Genomic DNA, 19,749 nt, shown 5'->3' on the forward strand with positions numbered 1-19,749 from the left:
GGTAATGTGTCCATTATTTTGTTATTTCTGAGACATAGATTGAAAAAAAAAATACATAAAATGTATCGAACTGTTTGTAGATTTATGTTCTATTAATGATACAGAACCAAGAAAAAAAATATCGGCACTAAAGTCCGAATCACCCTGTATATTGTCAACTATAATAAAAGATCGAGTGTGTGTTAGCGCATATATCTGGATATACCGCGTCCAGATATACGCGTCCGCTAATCGATTTATAAAATGTTATCATGTCAATGGCCGGCCCGCAGCACACGCTACTCACTCTGCTCGTGGTGCAGGCCGGTGGCGGTGAGCGCGGCTTGCGCGCACAAGCCCAGTGCGGCCGCGGCGGGCCACGCGGCCAGCGCCAGCCACGACAGCCGACACGGAGGCGGCGTGGCGGGCTCCAGCTTCGCGCGCTCCCACACCTAAAACAACAACAGCATTCTATTATATATATATTTTTTTTATTATTTACAAGTTAGCTGGGTAAGTGATGATGCAATCTAAGATGGAAGTGGGCTAACTTGTTAGGGGGAGAATGAAAATCCACGGTACGTCTTTGCCGGAAGGGTGGTAACTAGCCACGGCCGAAGTCTCCCACCAGCCAGACCTGGACCAATTAAGAAAACCTCAATCGGCCCAGCCGGGGATCGAACCCAGGACCTCCGTCTTGTAAATCCACCGCGCATACCACTGCGCCACGGAGGCCGTCAAGAATATTATTGTTCCAATAGTCGTTTCAGTCAATGGTATTACAGCGAAAAGCTTCGATCAACACTCTAAGAAACTTATGCTTGACTGTTGGATCAAGTGTTGGATACAGTAGGTAGGTATAATCTCTTGTAACGACGCCTATTGTAAGAAGGTTCCTCAGTCTGGAGCCACCCTACCATCAGGCACGTAAAAATACTAATAATTTCAGTAAAAAAACTAGTAATTTCAGTATTTTTAAGTAAATTAAAATGTTAATTAAATTTTAGTATTTTATAAGCATAAATAAAAATTAAATAAAACAAAGATAAATAAATTAATCAGATATCAAAACCATCTTCCATCCATCAAAAAATTCATTTTACTTGTAGATCAAAGACAAGTACGTCAATTGCGAAAATTTGACATTGTTTATGTTCAATGAATTGATATTTCAATAGTATGAAATATTATAATTTATAGAAAATGTTACGCACACATAGGCTAGCCATTGAATCAATCAGATAAAATTAGTTAGGTTACATAAACTTACCCATTTGAGCATGACCATGCGCTCAAGGAAGTAATCGAGGCAAGTGGCGATCACTGCGCCGCCGTATACGCTCGTGCCGAACACCGTCAACACTGGAATAGACAACATTTACATATATACATAACTAGCTGATGCCGTGCGGTTTCTCCCGCGTGGTTCCGGTTCCAGTAGAAATACGGGAATAATATATAGCCTTATATTATAGCCTTCATCGATAAATGGGCTATCTAACATTGAGATAATTTTTCAAAACGGATCAGTAGTTTCTGAGATTAGCGCGTTCAAGCAAACAAACAAACTCACAAATTTTACCTCTTTATAATGTGTCTTTTTACAAGGAGTCGGAAAGTAGCATTTATGGTGGTTCAGAGAGCACAAGCCACATAAATTTAAATAATTAATATTTTTAATAATTGACATAAGATCGATCGTTGTAAAATAAAAAAACCTTTAAATACAACTTCGAAATATAGCCTTTCCAATAAAAACAGAATTATCTAAATCAGAACACTATGTAAAAAGTTATACTTTGCAATTAATGGGTAAACAATCAGCCACCCCCTGATTTCCTACCCTTAGGGATGGAATTCTTTATCCAAATTTATACGGGACCAACTTTGAAATCCAATATAGGATTATCAAAATCAAAATCGGATCGTGAAAAGTAATGCCTGGTTTTACATTACAATTAATGGACATGTTTAAATGATTTTTTTTTAATTAAAGTTGTTTTTCATTTGTAAAAAAAATCTACAATAACTTAATAAAGAATTCCCAATTTTCTCAATAAATTGATTTAGTGTCATTATTACAAATCAAAACTCCTTTTCAATAGTTTATACTCGTAACTTATGTTGGTATGGTATATAATATACATTTTTTTTATTGAGAAAGTATACAATAAGGAATTTAAGCTAAGTTACAAAACATGCCCACGTGAAATAGTGGCAGGAATACTGGCTGCATTGCAAAAAATCAGCCAACCCTTTTGTCACCAGTCAAGGCAACTGTCCGCGGTGAAATAATTTGGAGGACAGTAATTTATATCAGCAATATTAAAAAAAAAAACATAAAATCATCAAAATGGGAGCTACTCTTAAGGACCCTAACGGATATGAAGAACACACATAAAAATATAATATATATATATATATGCGGTCGAATTGAGAAACCTCCTCCTTTTTTTGAAGTCGGTTAAAAATATAAGGCAAAAACAATGTTTGTTGGGTCAGCTAGTAATAATATAAGACTAAGAACGAAAGTAAATAAAAGGTAGCGAAATACTTAACAAGAATTCAGAAACGGAAGAGCAATTAAGAGAGTAGACGGTAGTTAAACAGATCATCGGCACACCGGCTTTCCGGTACAAAGACGTCACATCCTGCCGGATGTGCTGCCGTTCTACATCCGGCGGAGGTGCCGACTTGCCCCGACTTGTTTACGTACAAGTTACTTGAGGCTGTACTCCCCAGTGATTACATTAATTGGTTATTCAACAAAAGCAAAGATGAAACGTAAAGATAAACAAGAATTACGTGACTTATTTTGCTTTAACATATATTCATCTTGATATCTTACTAATATTATATATTATATTATATAATAAAAAGATTTTTGACAATCAACATTGCTTTATTTTCTCACTAGCAGATCCCTACGACTTCGTCAGCTTGAAAATCGAGGTAAGCTTTCAACCTCTATTGACCCCGGACTACAAAGTTCAGTGTTTCTTGACCCCCCACCAGGTGGACTGACGACAGCAAGCGAGTCGCAGGGATTCGCTGGATGCCGGTCAAGTTCCTACAAAAGGTCTTTGTACCGCAGTGGACGTCCATCGACTGATATGATGATAATGATGTTTAGCAGTGGATGTCCATCAGCTGATAATAATGATGAAGATGGTTTTTTTAAGATTACCTTTCTTCCAGTACAAATTGATGACTGCAAAGAAGATTCCAGAAACCAGCATAACCACCACGACGCAGAGCCAGTACTGCAACAAAATATACATCTATACTATAATCTATTATAATAAAATTGTAACAGATGAGTGAAGTTCGTTTTTAATTCGGATCTTAGACTACACTACTTGTAGAGATAACATCTTCTTTTCTCTTCTGCAGGTCTAGAATGCACCCCATAACATATACCGATACAGATAAATAAATATCGACCAATAGCGATGGATTTAAAAACATCATTCTGTTTTAAATAGTAAAGAAATAATTCTTTACGATGGTGTTAAAGAGAGAGAAAAATGTTTTCGATTCTGTGTATTAGCATAAAGACGTTTGTTTTGTAAAGAGATACGAAGTTTTCTAGCCAGTCTATTCAAATAATAAAAAAAACCGGCCAAGTGCGTGCAGGGCCACGCGCAATGTGGGGTTTCGTATATTAAAAATACCGGTAGCGATACACACTATCACTATTACACACTATAAGATAGACAAGAAAAAAATCGCCTCAATTTACATTTAGGGAAGAAACCCCATCCATATATTTTTAAATAATTCTTTTTACCACCTTATAGATGTAATGTAATAGCCGTGATAGCCCAGTGGATATGACCTCTGCCTCCAATTCCGGAGGGAGTGTGTTCCAATCCGGTGCGAGGCATGCACCTCCTACTTTTCAGTTGTGTGCATTTTAAGAAATTGAATATTACGTGTCTTAAACGGTGACGGAAAACATCAACAAACCTGCATACCAGACTAATCCGCATTGGACAAGCGTGGTGGACCATTGGCCTAAAGCCTTTCATTCTGAGAGGAGACTCGAGCTCAGCCAGTGAGCCGAATATGGGTTGATAACGTATACGTATAGATGTAATTAATATATACTCGTATACTCATGCCAAATTGCAGCTTTCTAGTTTAAACATACTCTGAGTTATCTTATTAACAACTTTGTCTATTTAAGTTACAACTAAATTAGTATGTAAATTTCGAATTCCAATTACGTTTTTGAAGTTGCTTTGCACATTTTGTATATAGGGGTACCCTAAAAAAATATATTTCTTTGTTCATTCTTAATGGACACACTCATGCTTAATTACAGCTTTCTAGTAGTAATAGTCTCTGCGCTAAGGGTTCCTCGTGAACTAAGGATCCCCAATAACGAATGGACAACTTTAATTATTAACATGTACACAGTTATTGAAACTTAAAACCGAAAAACCTACAAAAACGCTCTAGCAAGTAATCATTATCATTATATCAGCCGATGGACGTCCACTGGAGGACATAGGCCTTCTGTAGAGACTCCCAAACATCACGATCCTGAGCCGCCTGCATCCATCGAAAAGTGGCCTAGTGTTTTTCAGATTCATGCACTAAATTTGTCGCGTTTAAATATTTATTCGCATGCATGCAACCAACAATTTTAAAATGAATTCGCTGGAAAAATATTTGCTACAAACAATATCATAGAACAAAGGGTCTTCGCAGTTTATTACATCCTTTGACAATTAGTGTAGCTTTGAAGTTTTAATGCGAAATATTTCATAATAAAATTTATATTTTGTACCTCTCTGCGTAACAGCACTATTAAATTCAGGCAGCATTTTAATTTCCAAAAAGCTCGCAAGCAGTTATTAAAATGGTCATGGGGTTAATGCCATCGCAAAGTGCATTGTTACTTGCCATCAAATATGAACTTAGGCAAGCTTTAGCCTGACACTGAAAAAAAATACACATCGCTATGCTCACAAACAAGTTGATAACAATAATAGTCATTTCGCATTGCTGTTATAGATAATGTATTTACTATTTAATTAAGGACAATAATAGGCAAGTCTCGTAAGAATTCTCGCAAAGTTTGCGATGTGCGGGTAGATAAGATGTTTTTCAAATAGTTTTCTTAAAACTAAACCTGACCCCGTATTAGCTTTGAAGTCACAGCCAAAGGCTAACTTACATTGAGAAATAATATTGAATATACTTTATAAATATTCTGAGACTCTAGTTTTAATTCATTGTCGGCCTCCGTGGCGCAGTGGTATGCGCGGTGTATTTACAAAACGGAGGTCCTGGGTTCGATCTGATGGCAGTTTGAGATTCGGCTGGGCAGATTGAGATTTTTTTAGTTGGTCCAGGTCTGGCTGGTGGGAGGCTTCGGCTGTGGCTAATTACCACCCTGGTAATGGGTGTGGATTTTCATCTTCCTTCTAACTAGTTAGCCCGCTTCCATCTTTGATTGCAGTCAAGGGCTAACTTGTAAAGAATAAACAAATCGGTTAAAACAGCAGGCTTATTTACTAACTTTGACGTAGTTAAAGTAAGTGAACAAGTCTAGTTGACATATATACGAAATCGACATTCTATGTAAAAATGTCATCCGGAGCTTACTGGTGGATATCACACAAATCACATTTTGTCAATTTGATGTTTATTTTAATACAAAAACCAAAATAATTAATAGGCCAGATCCTATTAAAATGGCAGCAACTAGTTAGCGGGTTGCGATGGCGCACATAGCTGTAATGTAATGCTGCAACGTGCAAAATAACAAGGCCTCGGGATAGGTGAGGGATTCGTTAGCGCGTAACATAATCCCCTGCAAAATGGCGTATTTACAGCGTTCGTTTCCAATTCCATACCGCGGCCTAATCAGCAACTCGTGTACAGTACAGTGCACGCAGTGCCTCTGTTGTTCTCTATATGTAATAGTATGGCAGTCGAAGGGGACATTTTGGGATTCTCACAGACAGACACATCATCTCAAGGAATGATACATTCCATGTTTTCTTTTTTTTATAATATGACCAATGTTCCGTACTGGAACAAAAACAAAAAATAAAAAAGGGTACAACCAACCTTGAGGAAGTTTCAAATATCATCATTTTTTATAATCCCTATTATAGACCAATTGTTGCAGGCACGACCTCTATTGAAGAAAAACGTTCCACAATCATTTGAACTTTTTAATCAGTTACCCACAACCAGTCAAGCGGCTATCAACGCCTTCCCGTTAAAATACTCTTCATTGTGCTATCTACTTATCTATTGTGAGGTGACATATTGTGAAGAAAACCAACACACCAGCGACCTTCCCATCGAGAAGACTACGGACCAGGCCTGGCTCCACGGGAAATTCAGTCGATTTAGGTCAGTGTTTGCAGCATGAAGTCTTTTACGAAACAACCAATATTCCCATTCCAATCCAAATAGTCGGGAAAGACTGTGCTAGGAATGGGTACGACAATAGACCCACGGGGCGGGGATCGAACCACCACCCCTCGGTGTGTCCGACCGCTCTTACCGTTGAGCTATTGAGGCTTTTAAATGTTGTTGAAAAGGTACTTTATTTAGTGAGAGTGTTTAGGGCAACCTAAAAAGGAAAACTAATTTCAGATATATTTGTAACCAGGTAAGATATCTGAATGATATATTTCGAAATTAGCGGTCGACGTTATTGCGTGCGTTATAATTCAGTTATTCACAAATTCCGCGGTAACCATGAATTTTTCCGGAATAAAAAGCCTTTTAGCCGAGAAGACTGTGAGGAATAGGTACGACAATAGTCCAACGAGTAGGCATCGAATCCATGAGCCTTGACGTCTCTGAGTTAAGTCCAGGGGTCCAGTCTCTACATTGTATTACATTCGTCGACGAACTTTTCGCCTTCAACACATCTTATTTGAGTTTGAACTTTATTTTAATACCAAAATTAAAATGTCACTATCATCGAAGTTGCCATGGAAACGAACGATGTCACAGCGCTGTAACTATAAATAATGCAGAGGCTGCACCTTAATCCTTAGGCCGGCCGCATACACAAGTTTACCGGATTCGTTTACCGAATCTGTTTTCCGCGTTTGGAAACCGAATGCATGAAATCAATATAAAACACATTAAATGACGCGATGACATGTGCGTTTTTTCCGAATAGAACAAATTCAGCGCGTACATAACGAATGCGAGCCCTTGCAAAAATATACATTACGAATGGAGGAAAACGTAAAGTTTTCACAGAATTCCAAATTGAAATTACGCATTTGGAAAACGAATACTGTAAACGAATGTATGTGGCTGGCCTTAATCTATAGTCGCGTTTGTCCATTGATTATATAGACTATGTGACGTCACATTACAACATAGCGCTCCCTGCAGGACAAAGCCACTAACTTAAAAAAATAAAGGTACATTAATATTATAGGAATGTAATACGATATAGCGTATTCCCCGAGGGTGTTTCTATATAGGTGCACGCGGTCGCTACATCGCTGGCTAATTGCAATATAGCAATTCCACAGTGAGCGTTGTGTGCTGTTGAAATTGCTTCGGTAAACCGTTTTTATTTTTAGTAAACATTACATGAAATAGCGTAATAAAGTGGGACTATTTTGTATTGGAATTGTATATATATATAGCTACGGGCCCCGTACGTAAACTTTGGTTATAATAGCAGTTGACGTAGGCGTAAGATACGTACTACGTATAGAGACTAGAGAAAGACAAATGTCAACCAATACCGGGACGACGAGAGCAATGATTTATTTAGTTTCGTTATATCAAAATCAGATGTTATATACTATGTTGTTGTAACGAATAATGACTCGAACAGTATATTATTGTGTCGCAGTCAATAATGAGCAGTATCCAGGCTATTTGCACAAAACGTTTTGCATGTAGGTACATTATTTAGCGCGGAATCTTCCATCGTCTGTTTTCCCACCACCTATACAAAACAGCGGGAAAACAGACGATGGAAGAGCATTCTCCGTGGTGCTCTGCTTACGGGGTGAAACGTAGAGTATTTTGTCGGACCTGGGTGACGTTGTCGGCTTTCGTGGGTGATAGCAAAATAAATAAACTATTATCAATTCATGATGAATTTCCGTAAAGTAAGTAACGCCTGTTTCTATCCAATATCATAAGATCGTACAAATAATATACACAAAACATATTGTCACTTGTATTTCACTTTAAGTGTGTCTTTATCCCTTATCCCCCAAAAGACCCTATTTTTGACCCTATCTCTAAAGGCATCATTAAAAGCTTTTGTGAAATCACTAGCATTCGTCGTAAAGTATATCGTCATGATCGCGAAAGCAATTTGGACAATCGTTACATTAACTTAAACAATGTGTTAGAAATTTCATATATAACTGTAATTCATGTTTCCATTATTTTTTTATTTTTATTTATTTATTTTATTTATTTATTTACGTACACTTACAATATACATATAGAGACATACACAAATAATATATAACTAGCTCACATTGACTTATACGTACATCTATGACAAGTGCACACAACATTCACTAAAAACTAAAAAACATGTAAACAGTCAAATACCACACAAGGAACAAAATAACAGATATAACTTAAATTATTATAGGGAAGAACTCACCGACAGATGATCGGTGAGTTTTTTTTTAAAGATACTATAAGAATTGGAAAATATGTCGATGCCAGGTATAGAACGTGATAGTTCATTATATTTTGCGCATATACGAGCAACGGGGGCTTGGTTTCCGAGATGTGTTCTAGCGAAAGGGATATGAAATGTTTTACGCTTCTTGCAATGACGGGGATATCTAATCGGAACCGAAAGACAGACCCGGTCAAGTAGGTTGCTGCACTTCACCTCATAATGTACTATGTTATGTAAAAAACATTGGTCGCGTATTTCTCGCCTACTGCGAAGAGACATCATTTTAAACTTGGCAAGTCGTTGGTTGTATGGTTGCCTGTGTGAAATACCACTAGCATGGAACGCAAGGTGTCGAGTGAAGGCACGCTGAATGCATTCAATGCGTTGAGAGTGGACACTATATGATGGATTCCAGATGACGCTGGCAAACTCAACACAACTTCTCACAAACGCATTGTAAAGCACAATTTTAGTTTTCTGGGAGAACCCTTTAGTGTTACGCCTGATAAACCCTAGTACTTTCGCGGCTTTTTTAACAATGTTGTTTACGTGTGACACAAAAGTTAACTTGCTGTCAATAGTAACTCCCAGGTCTCTAATTTCCTGTAACTTTTTTAGTACCACACTACCGATAATATCCATATATTCTCTTCATCTGTCTCCCAGCTAATAACCCGAGTGGATTGTATTTCACGAGCGACGGCGATAAGAACGCCCCCTCCATCATGTTTGGACTGGTTAGAACACGCGCGATCTTTGCGGTATACTATATAACGAAATTAATTAATATTTCCATTATTAATTCCATTACAGTATTCACTAATACTATTTCCTGTAACAGAGTGTGATGGGTACCTTCCAAACTTGACTGGAATCGGCGTGGAAAATATATAAAATCTGCGCCGGGCAAAGGCAGCTATTTCGAAAAGTAAATTCCGAGAACCTACTCAAGCAATTCTATTTTTCTTATTCTTTTTCTTTCGAGAAGAGAAAAATACGCTATTATTTAATATAAATTATGTATTTCCTGTTTATAAAATGTTATTCAAAATATATTACATATATATCTAATTGTTCTAAGCTTATTTATCGTATTTATTTTCAAAAATTTAAGAACAAGTTAATAATTATTTGGTGTGGAATGACTAGCGCTTTATACCCTCATTTTTAATTTGTTTGTTGGTATACAGTACATATCCTGTAGGGCTGTAGTATAGTAAAATGATAAATCAGTTACTTACGTAAGGAACTTTAGTATTACAACTACGAGTGCAGCATACGTAAAATAGATGCCGTATACTTAGTAATAGTGCAGCTACATGTGCCGTATAGAAGCAACACATTTAACGAGCATAAGTACAACATGACGCGGATTACAAGCTTTTAGTGCCCGTTCACACGTCATGGTCTCCGTTTTACTTGTCCGTTTTGTCGGATACTTTTTTTTTCATCGATGGCCCATGGAGTTGTAGCAAGAGTATGAGCGATTTCACAAAGGATACAGTATTCAGTATACAGTTATAAAAACGGTTCGGTAAATTATGACATTCCTTTTTGTCATCGAATACTGGATGAACGGAATACGTATCCGTCATGTTTCTGTACAATTTTAGAATAGAAACTGTGCGGAGGTGAGGAGGCCGGTGATCGGTGCAGCTACACAATCAAATTTGTACACGAATACTGCGAATTTGCTTGTGAACATCGTATCCAGTAATGACGGATACGTTAAACGATATACTGTGCCTATATGTAAACAAAGCATTCGGCAAAAGTTCTTTGTCGTATCCGTTAAAACGGGTACCGTAGACAAGGAGGCTTTGTGAACGCACTCGTTATTTGGTTTCAGTATGGCGGTCCAGGATTTTTTTCTCAGTGAAGGGATCATTGGAGATCCGTGAAACGATCTTCGCTTTTAGTTATGCTTAACTTCCGCTGCTAAGCGGCATCGCTGTTGCAGTCGTCATTTGCAGCTGTATTTTTATCGCCAAGTCTTGTTCAAGATAGATCGTGTAAACGTTCTGATATATGTATTACTAGAAGGATGCGGTTGGCGCATTTACATGCACCTGAGGCCACAACGTACGATGTACGTAATTTTTATTTTAGAAGATAGGTATATCTTTAAAAGATACACATATATATGTCATTGCAGACTTCTTTGTAGCTCTATATATAGCAGAAATATTCCATCATGCATTATGTTGTGATTTGGATTAGCTTTCAGTTTGCGGCTTATAAACCAGGCGTTAATAAGTGCCTAATATTAGGATCGCATTCTGTTTACAGTTTTGAATATGCAAATATAAATGCAGATTCTGGATGTTGCCAGAAGATTTCTTGGTCTAAGTTTGTTGTAAGGTATTAAAAAAAATAATAAACTGATCAGGTTCCGATCCCTGGATCTCGTGACCATGGTAACCGCCAGGCCAACGAAGCAGTGTGCATCCAAAAACCGATAGAAGTAGAATAGTTTGGAAAGAGGGAAAGCTGACTCATATAAAGAAACATTAATTTTTATTGATATAAATCAGTGATCGCAGATGGCCAGGTAGTTGATATGAAGTATGGATTGTTTGAGCACAAACACATTACAATGATTGCTTATTCCGGCGCTCAGCGCACTCTCTTGGGATGCAATCGAGGCCGTCATTATATCGTTAGTGCGCTGAGGCGGAACACACTCGAACCCAATGAACCAATAGCGAGTTATATTGATATTATAGAACGAGAGACTGCCATAGCCAGACACACTTCATTTTTAAGCTGTCAGTCCACGGAAGCGGAACGAGGCAACGGAGCCGAGAAACGGAGAAATATTAACCAGTAGGATTGCACTAAATCTCCGCTCCTCTTGAGGGGACATGCGAGCTAGTTTAAACATTCATATAAAACCGGTAAGCGGAGCGGGGAAATGGACTAAAAATCACGTCTGCAACTCGCGGCTCCGCATAACTTTCTCACTTCGCTCCACAGCCTCGCTTCTCTCCAGTGGACAAACACAGCACGCAACTCCTCTCCGCGTTAGTCCGTTTCTTCGCTACGCTCACTCGTTCTAGTCTAGTGGACAGACAGCTTTAGAGTTCCTGATTTATTTTTAATAATATATTTGACATATTTATTAAATATGACCAATATTTCTATTCCCCTCCAACTAGTAGGAAAAGATTGTGTTATGAGTGGGTACGACAATAGTTTAGCGGATGGGGTACAAACCACGATCTCTCGGTGGTGAGTCCGGTCCCTATAACGTTGAGCTAATGAGACTTGTTTTATAAATGAATGAACTTTTTATATGAATGAAATGTATATGAAGGCTGAAAGTTTGTCAGCCTATGCTACTTCGTGTAGTACATGGAATAAAAGTTCGAATATATCCATACTAATCAATAAAAGTAAAGGATTTCATAGCAATCTGTTTTATTTAAATTACTTACCTATGGTAGAAACAGAGACCTGCGTTCAGAGCCTACATTCATGAGGTAGGTTTGTCTATTGCAGTCCATTATTGTTTGTTATCATTTAATGACACTTTAGGGCGGTAGGTATATCTTTCAGATACGGATCGTGATTTTCTGGGTTGGTAGCTAGGTCAGTCTAAGATAGGTAAATCGGTCTTTAAACTACACAGAAGTATATTATATACGAGTAACTCCTATTATGTGCGAAGACATTTAATATCACGCGTCTCAAACGGTGAAGCATAAACGTCGTGAGGAAACCTCCATGCCTGAGAATTTTCTTAATTATCTACGTGTGCGAAGTCTGCCGATCCGCATTGGGCCAGCGTGGTGAACTATTGGCCTCATTCTGAGAGGAAACACGAACTCATCAGTGAGCCTCAATGAGTGAGATTATGGGTTGATAATGATGATGACGCTTAAAATTGTGAGTTTACATTAATATTATAAAGAGGTAAAGTTCGTGGTATTGAAGGGAGTAATGTATGGATCTAATTAACCGATTTTGAAAATAATTTTACCACTAGAAAGCCACGTTATTTGTGAGTGTCATTGGGTATATTTTATCCCTGTATTCTCACGGGAACGGGATCTACGAGGGTGAACCAGCGGGGCGTCGGCTAGTAAATAAATAAGACATTCGTGTGTAATATTACTAATTTGGAGGGCAGTACAGTACAGTATAGGGGGTATAGATTATAAAGTAAACAATGTTAAGTAGATTGGATTAAGGCTTAATTGATGATATACACAAGTTCACATGGACTTTCTAGGTCTAAATGTTTTTCTCTTTCTTCTAAAACTATCTTTGGAATCGCATTTCTGATCTCGTAAAAGCTCTTGACTTTAAATAAGTCCATATTTTATCTAGATTTTTAAATTAATATTTAGTTTTCGAACATACAATAATATCTGAGCCCTTCCTAGCGGCGACATGCCCGTGTTTCAGCGGCTGGTTGGAACCCAATTTTTAGTGCAATATTTAGTTCAATAATTTTAATTTTCAATTCAATTCAGCCAGACTTCTAAAAGTTATGGTTTTTGTCAGATTGGAAATATTTTAAATAGTTATTGAGATATAACTAAAAGCCCTTTTTTATTTTTAGTTAATTGTTTATTACTTTTGCAAATTTCGCGAGCGGCCCTTCAATTTTTTTAAAATCTATCTACATGAGATTCTAAATAGAATGACATCTCAACCATAGTTTAAATGGAATAAGAAAAAGTATTGACCTAAAAGGCACTTGTTAACTACTGTATTAATTGAAGCGCAAACAAACGCCACAAGCGCGTGTGTCCCTGTTTTAACTCGATTCGATCTAATGAAAATAAGAGAAGCGGCGGGGGAGAAGACATGGGTGATCTCTTCTCCCCTGCCCCTTAATTGTCATCATAATACATTTTATGTTGAATACTTGGACCTTGCTCATGAGATTACTGCCATTTGGAATGTTTTATCAACTTGTATTGTTCCGATAGTCGTTTCGGTCTATGCTGTTATAACGAAAAGCTATGACCAATACTTAAAGAAGCTTTCGCTTGACTGTTAGATCAAGGGTCGGATACAGAAGGCAGTGACAGCGCGCATGGCACTCTAAAAATTAAAAAAAAACTACTCGTCTTTTTATTATACTTTCAATGTTGTTTTTATCATTCCAACTGTGTATTTTATGATTCGAAATTCAGAGAAAAAAAACTCACTTTGTAGAGAAAAAAAAGAAGTTTCATTAGCTGAAACCACTATTCAAAAATAAAAACCAAGTAATAAATTAAACCCTAAGTAAGTTTTCAGCTTATGGTACGAGTAAATTGCACTGAACGTAGGTACTTTTTGTATTTTGTTTAAAAATCAATAAAACTTGAAAACCGTAAAATTTCGGTTAGCATGTACTGCATTATTTCAGTAGGCATTGATGTCAACTATCATCTTTTAAAATATGTCAAACTATTTACGAGACACCCTGTAAAGCCTACTTCTGTAAATTATTTACCTACAGACTGCTTTTTTAACTGCCGATTTAGCTGGTAACCGCGGGACGTCCGCTAGAATAATATATTTATTTTGTCGTAGTATAGATTATCTAATCTAATAGATAGCAGGATGCGCTCGTCACGATTATCTATCGTCAATGGAGATTAATCGTCGATTAATACGTCAATGGAGAAAAGCTAACGCCAGCCATTCATGATCAAGTAAGAGCGTGGGCACACGATCCGTTGCGGCAATATCTGTGGCATACACACGATGCGCTCCGGCGCCGCACCGGACTTGCAACCACCGAGACGAGGCGGGGAGGGGTGAATGCATTGCGACGTCGGAGCGGCACCGCTCAGTTGTTTATACGTCACAACATTACTTTATTAACATACTGTCCAACGCTGATACGTCGGAGCGGCGTCGCAACGCATCGTGTTCTCCCGCTCTAAGTCAAGTCTGTAGCGCGCTTATTAGGGTTTTGAAAGTGAAAGTCAAAATTAATTTAATTCTATTAAGGTAGGCGTCCACAGATCCGCGTCGTACGTATCGAACGCATCGCGTCATACGGATCGTAGTATTGTTTGTATAAAAAGTCATACAAGTGCGTATCGCACGAATCCTTGTAAACCTTCCTTTAGGATTTATTGAAAAGTACTTTAGAAACGTCAGGTAATGTTATGAGATAATTATCATTAAAGTCGAAAACTTAAAATTAAAGTTACGAGAGCTCCAAACGCACCTTGGTCCGAGAAGAGCCCACAGCGAACTCAGCCAGGGTAAAGAATATTGAAACCGTAACAACATAATTCATACGTTCAAGTACAGAAGATTTACTCCGCAACGTCATTCAAATAAACAGCGACTCTCGCTACGAAGCAATACGGCGCAACTCAGTTCGAACAAACTTAATAGCCTACCGTTTTATTCACCTACAACTCTTATTATTATTATATCTATTCGACATTGTTAGGGTCGTCTTCAATCACAAAGTACTTATTACTAGATTTCACGCGCTCGCGTGCTTTGTCGATAAAACAAAAAAGTAGTGCGTGTCATCGACTGCACTAACGACACTAACTTTTTAAGTTTCGTTAAGGATTATAGGTAAGTACCTACAATCTACATGCGTATGAAATCTGGAATCTGCTACGACGCGAACAAACTAGTCTAGGAGCAGCCACTAAAAATAATTGTTTAATATAGACCATCTTTACTATACTCATATAAGTAAAGGTACTGTTTATGTTTTATTTAATCTTACATACGGATTATTTATGAAATTGAAATTAAATATTCGCCGACATTTTGGTTAATATTATTCAATACGCCAGTTCCGCCTGTCAAAGCGTGTCCTAGCAGTGCACTTGTATAGTCTTTTTCATGAAAGAAGTCCCCCAGACGCGCTCATTGTCATTTGGTAATGGCGGTCTTATTGTGTAAGGCGCTGTCAATTTTAATTCAGGTTTTAGTTTGGACTTCCCTCATGGAAAGGACTCTACGTTTTTCCTAAAACGCGGAGTGTGCCAGGCCTGCCATAAATGTATTTCGAAACTTTTTTCACTTTTACATGCATGCAGACTCAACTGTATGTTTGACTGTGTGTGGCTGGCTTATAGTTCGATTATTTCGTGTTTTGACGATCCTGCCGACGCAGATGCGCAGTCTCGGGTTGACGGACTCCGTTCGTCTGTCGGTTTATCAACCTGGAGTCCTGACCTCCGACCGTCTGGCCTCCCCGACTCCCTATCACCGCCCACTCGAACACACAGCGGCTGTATCAGGGGGTGAGTTTTACACAGGGGTTGTTACCACTAAAATTGTTTTATACATGCCGTGTGCAGAGGTGCTTTTATTCAAAAAAACGGTACCTTTTAAATACTGCATACTTCGTTCTAATCGGTTGAACAAAAAATAAAATTGTTTACAAAATATAGGAGTATACTTCCATACCAGCGTTGCCAGATTTTTTTGCTATGCGGGATTTAGGAACTTTTTGACTAAAAACAAAACGGTATTTACGGTTACGGTAAAACCGGTATGACGCGACATCAAGTAATCAAATCAAATCAAGAGATCTAATTGCGTTTAACTGACAATAGATAGGACAAATATCCATATAAATTTGTATTTTAATAAAAATATGATTTTTTAAATCCGATTTACCCTCGTTAAACAGTTTATTTGTCTTGAAAATAAATAAAAAAATCAGAAATCAAATTCATAAAAGCATTATCCATTAGACACAATATATGGGGTTTCAAACAATAGTCTGAGAACTGAAGGTCCCATCCGCCCGCGCTTTCTAAATACTCTGCACTCACGGTCGAGTTTTTCTCGAAAAGCGGGACTGAGCTTGTCCCGCGCGGGACTTTTCATTTCATTAATTTTGACTTGAAAATTGGGACGGCCCCTCCAAAATCTGGACGTCTGACAACGCTGTTCCATACACACACACTTAAACTCCTACGATAAGATATACACGTATGCGTAAAGATTCGATGTAAATTTAATTTTTGAAAACGAGATATAAAATATCTTCCCTACTTAGTTCTAAGTAACTAAAAATTTTATTAAAAAAATAAAATGTTTAATGGGGCATTTTAGTATATATCATAAGGATTCAAATAAAAAATAAAACATCAAAATCAATTCATTGAGCTCCGAGGTATCTGCCCTCACTGGCTCCTCTAAATTGTTCTAAGCTTATTAATCATTGTCAATTATTTAGGATCAAGTTAATTAATATTATTATTAGTACTAGTAGTAGTGTTAAATGACTAGCGATTTATAACCCCACTTTTTAATTTGTTTGTTCATAAACATTGCACATCGCGATTGACTTTAGAATCTGAGAAATTTTATATTTTAAATAAAATAGATTATTTAAAGAATATTATCTATTATAGATAATATACTTTAAATAATATATTTTATTATATACTTATAATATATTTCAATAAAATAGATTATTTAAAATATAAAATATTACAGAAAGATAGGTATACATATAATATACGTGTCTTAACAAACAACAACAAATTAACTCTTGACGAACAAATTAATAATCCGATAGTATGAAATATGAGTAAAAATATATCTAGAGAGTAGAAAATGAATATCATAAAGTAATGGATAATAAAAATAAAAGACGTCTATAACAGAAATTAATAAATTATCCCATATAATAGAAAAACGCGAATACCTTCGGATGGATATTACCAATACGTACATCGTTATAAATCGAATCAGCTATGAGCCTAAAATATCTAGATCACATCAGCTATTAAGCAAAAAATAGCATCATAATTAGTCAATCAAGATTGACAATATATATAGAGTTCTTTTTGTATGGCAATAAAAATATATAATAAACTTCCTCATAGTCTAAAAGAGAAGCCCTGGTCTGGTTAAAGAAAGTTATTATGACATTCAAGATTATTTTATGGACATGGACATTTTCTAACTTATTATTTTGTTATTGTGTTAATTGTATTAATTTAGTTTTATTTTGTTTTGTTTGTTCAAATGTATTTAATTATTTAAGATAATTCATACACCAGTTATGGTAAAATGTATAAATCTCAATTCTATAAATTTACCATAATGTTAAACCTACATTTTCATGAATAAAATGTCATTCATTCATCCATTTAGAAGCTACGATGACAAATAAAATCACAGATAAACTTATTACACCCCTCTCTCTGAGAGCCGTGATAGCCCAATGGAACCTCTGCCTCCGATTCCGGAGGGTGTGGGTTCGAATCCGGTCCGGGGCATGTACCTCAAACTTTTCAGTTGTGTGCATTTTAAGAAATTAAATATCACGTGTCTGAAACGGTGAAGGAAAACATCGTGATGAAACCTGCACACCAGAGAATTTCTTAATTCTCTGCATGTGTGAAGTCTGCCAATCCGCATTGGGCCAGCGTGGTGGACTATCAGCCTAACCCCTCTCATTCTGAGAGGAGACTCGAGCTCAGCAGTGAGCCGTGTATGGGTTGATAACGACGACGACCCCTCTCTACGTCGATGGTGTGTATGTATGCGTGCATCACTCACCGTATTGGGCCTGGTGTCCAGGAAGTGGTCGTATATGGCCAGGCCGGCGACGGCCAGCAGCAGGCCCGTGTGGAAGCCGGTCATGAAGAGCCCCACGTACTGGATCAGCATCGTGATGAGGCCGAACAGCAGACCCGCGCACACGGCTACACCTGACAAACAACAGCTTTATGTAAGTACCTGACCGAACATGCGCGCCACGACATCTAAAGAAAAGAAAGAAAATAAGTTTGTTATTTTTTTAGTGTCACAAACAGTACATCCTATCTTAGATATTATATGGCTGTCTGTGACACCAAACAGAAAGGGTTTACAGCTCAGCATTAGCCGTTCATAGCAAAAAAGCAATGCCCAGTGCTGATTTTCAGCTGACACCCGGGTGACGTCACAGTCACTTATAATTACAAACTAATCAAAATACTTTTAATAAATTCAAATTAGAACATAATAAAACACAAAATAAAAAACCAAAACCAAAATCCTTGATAAAAGCAGCGTATAAATAAAATGATAATAACATATAAATGCCAACATACAATAATTAATATAACATACCTATATATACATAACATACCTATATAACATAACATACCTATATATACATCTCGTGTAGAGAAAAAGACAAATGTCGAGCAATAGCGGCGGAGTTGCCCCAGTCCAACTTTCGCCCCAGCGCAACGATAGACAGAGAGAGAGAGGTTCGGACAATATAGTTTGTGTTCACAACATACAGGGTGCTCGGGAGTATTCCCCATAACTTCAAGGTGTTAACGAGTTCACTTATTGAAGTCGAAATGCATATCGAATGCTTAGATATTATGTCTTATAATATTACCAATGTGATATTGATTGTTAAGTTCGTCAATCCGTATTAGATCACACAGGAAATTTGATGATGATGAGGATGATGGCAGTGTGACTAAAGTTTTATTTAAAAAAAAGAACAGAAAAATCTTTTATATCCACATAAAACTATAAATAGTAGGCACTTTGTTCGTGATTTCGCCCTTTCAACGGCTCTCAGCATTAAAAGCTTACCGTAGCTTTTTGCAGAGTGGGAGACTAAAATAAAAATACAAATGCTAATGGAGCTGAATATAGATAAAGTCATTTAAATACAATTTTTATAGATTTGCGCTTTACTGCAATCATGCCTGGTGGAAAGCAATAATGATGAATTAAACTCTAGCATTTAGCGTGAACACCTAGCCTGAAGCGATTTGGCTGAAATAGATCTGGATTAACACATAGGCTACTTTTCATCCCGAAATATTCCATGGTCCCGCGGGATTAGTGAAAAACTGAATTCCACGCGACGAAGTCTAAGATATTCCCAATCTGACAAAACAATCAAAGAGAAATATACAAAAAGTGTGACTTTTAGATGTCTGGCTAAATAATTATAGAAATAAAAATTGCGCTGAAAATGGGGTTCCGCCCGACCGCTGAAACACGGGCATGTCGATATTATTAATTTTTCTAGTACTAAACATAAATTTAAAAATCCGATAATAATATGGAATAATTTCAAGACACACGCGAAGAGCAACTACCGTCAACAAAAAAGACTTTCTTCTATTTTTTAACGAGTAAGTGGATTGTAAATTTTCTATATTTTT

General features: G+C 37.2%; 1 protein-coding gene across 1 annotated transcript in view; it reads right to left on the reverse strand.

The window, feature by feature from the left end:
* LOC112050439 (transmembrane protein 198) overlaps positions 1 to 19,749 on the reverse strand; it is a 39,156-nt gene that overhangs the window by 9,462 nt on the left and 9,945 nt on the right. Inside the window, exons 4-7 of the mRNA XM_024088712.2 lie at positions 18,131 to 18,282; positions 3,167 to 3,242; positions 1,250 to 1,341; positions 287 to 431 (exon numbers count right to left, since the gene is read on the reverse strand). Coding sequence (XP_023944480.1) covers positions 287 to 431; positions 1,250 to 1,341; positions 3,167 to 3,242; positions 18,131 to 18,282 — 465 coding nt within the window. The remainder of the gene's footprint in view (positions 1 to 286; positions 432 to 1,249; positions 1,342 to 3,166; positions 3,243 to 18,130; positions 18,283 to 19,749) is intronic.

The sequence above is a fragment of the Bicyclus anynana genome, chromosome Z, assembly GCF_947172395.1.
Source record: "Bicyclus anynana chromosome Z, ilBicAnyn1.1, whole genome shotgun sequence".
Taxonomy (NCBI): domain Eukaryota; kingdom Metazoa; phylum Arthropoda; class Insecta; order Lepidoptera; family Nymphalidae; genus Bicyclus; species Bicyclus anynana.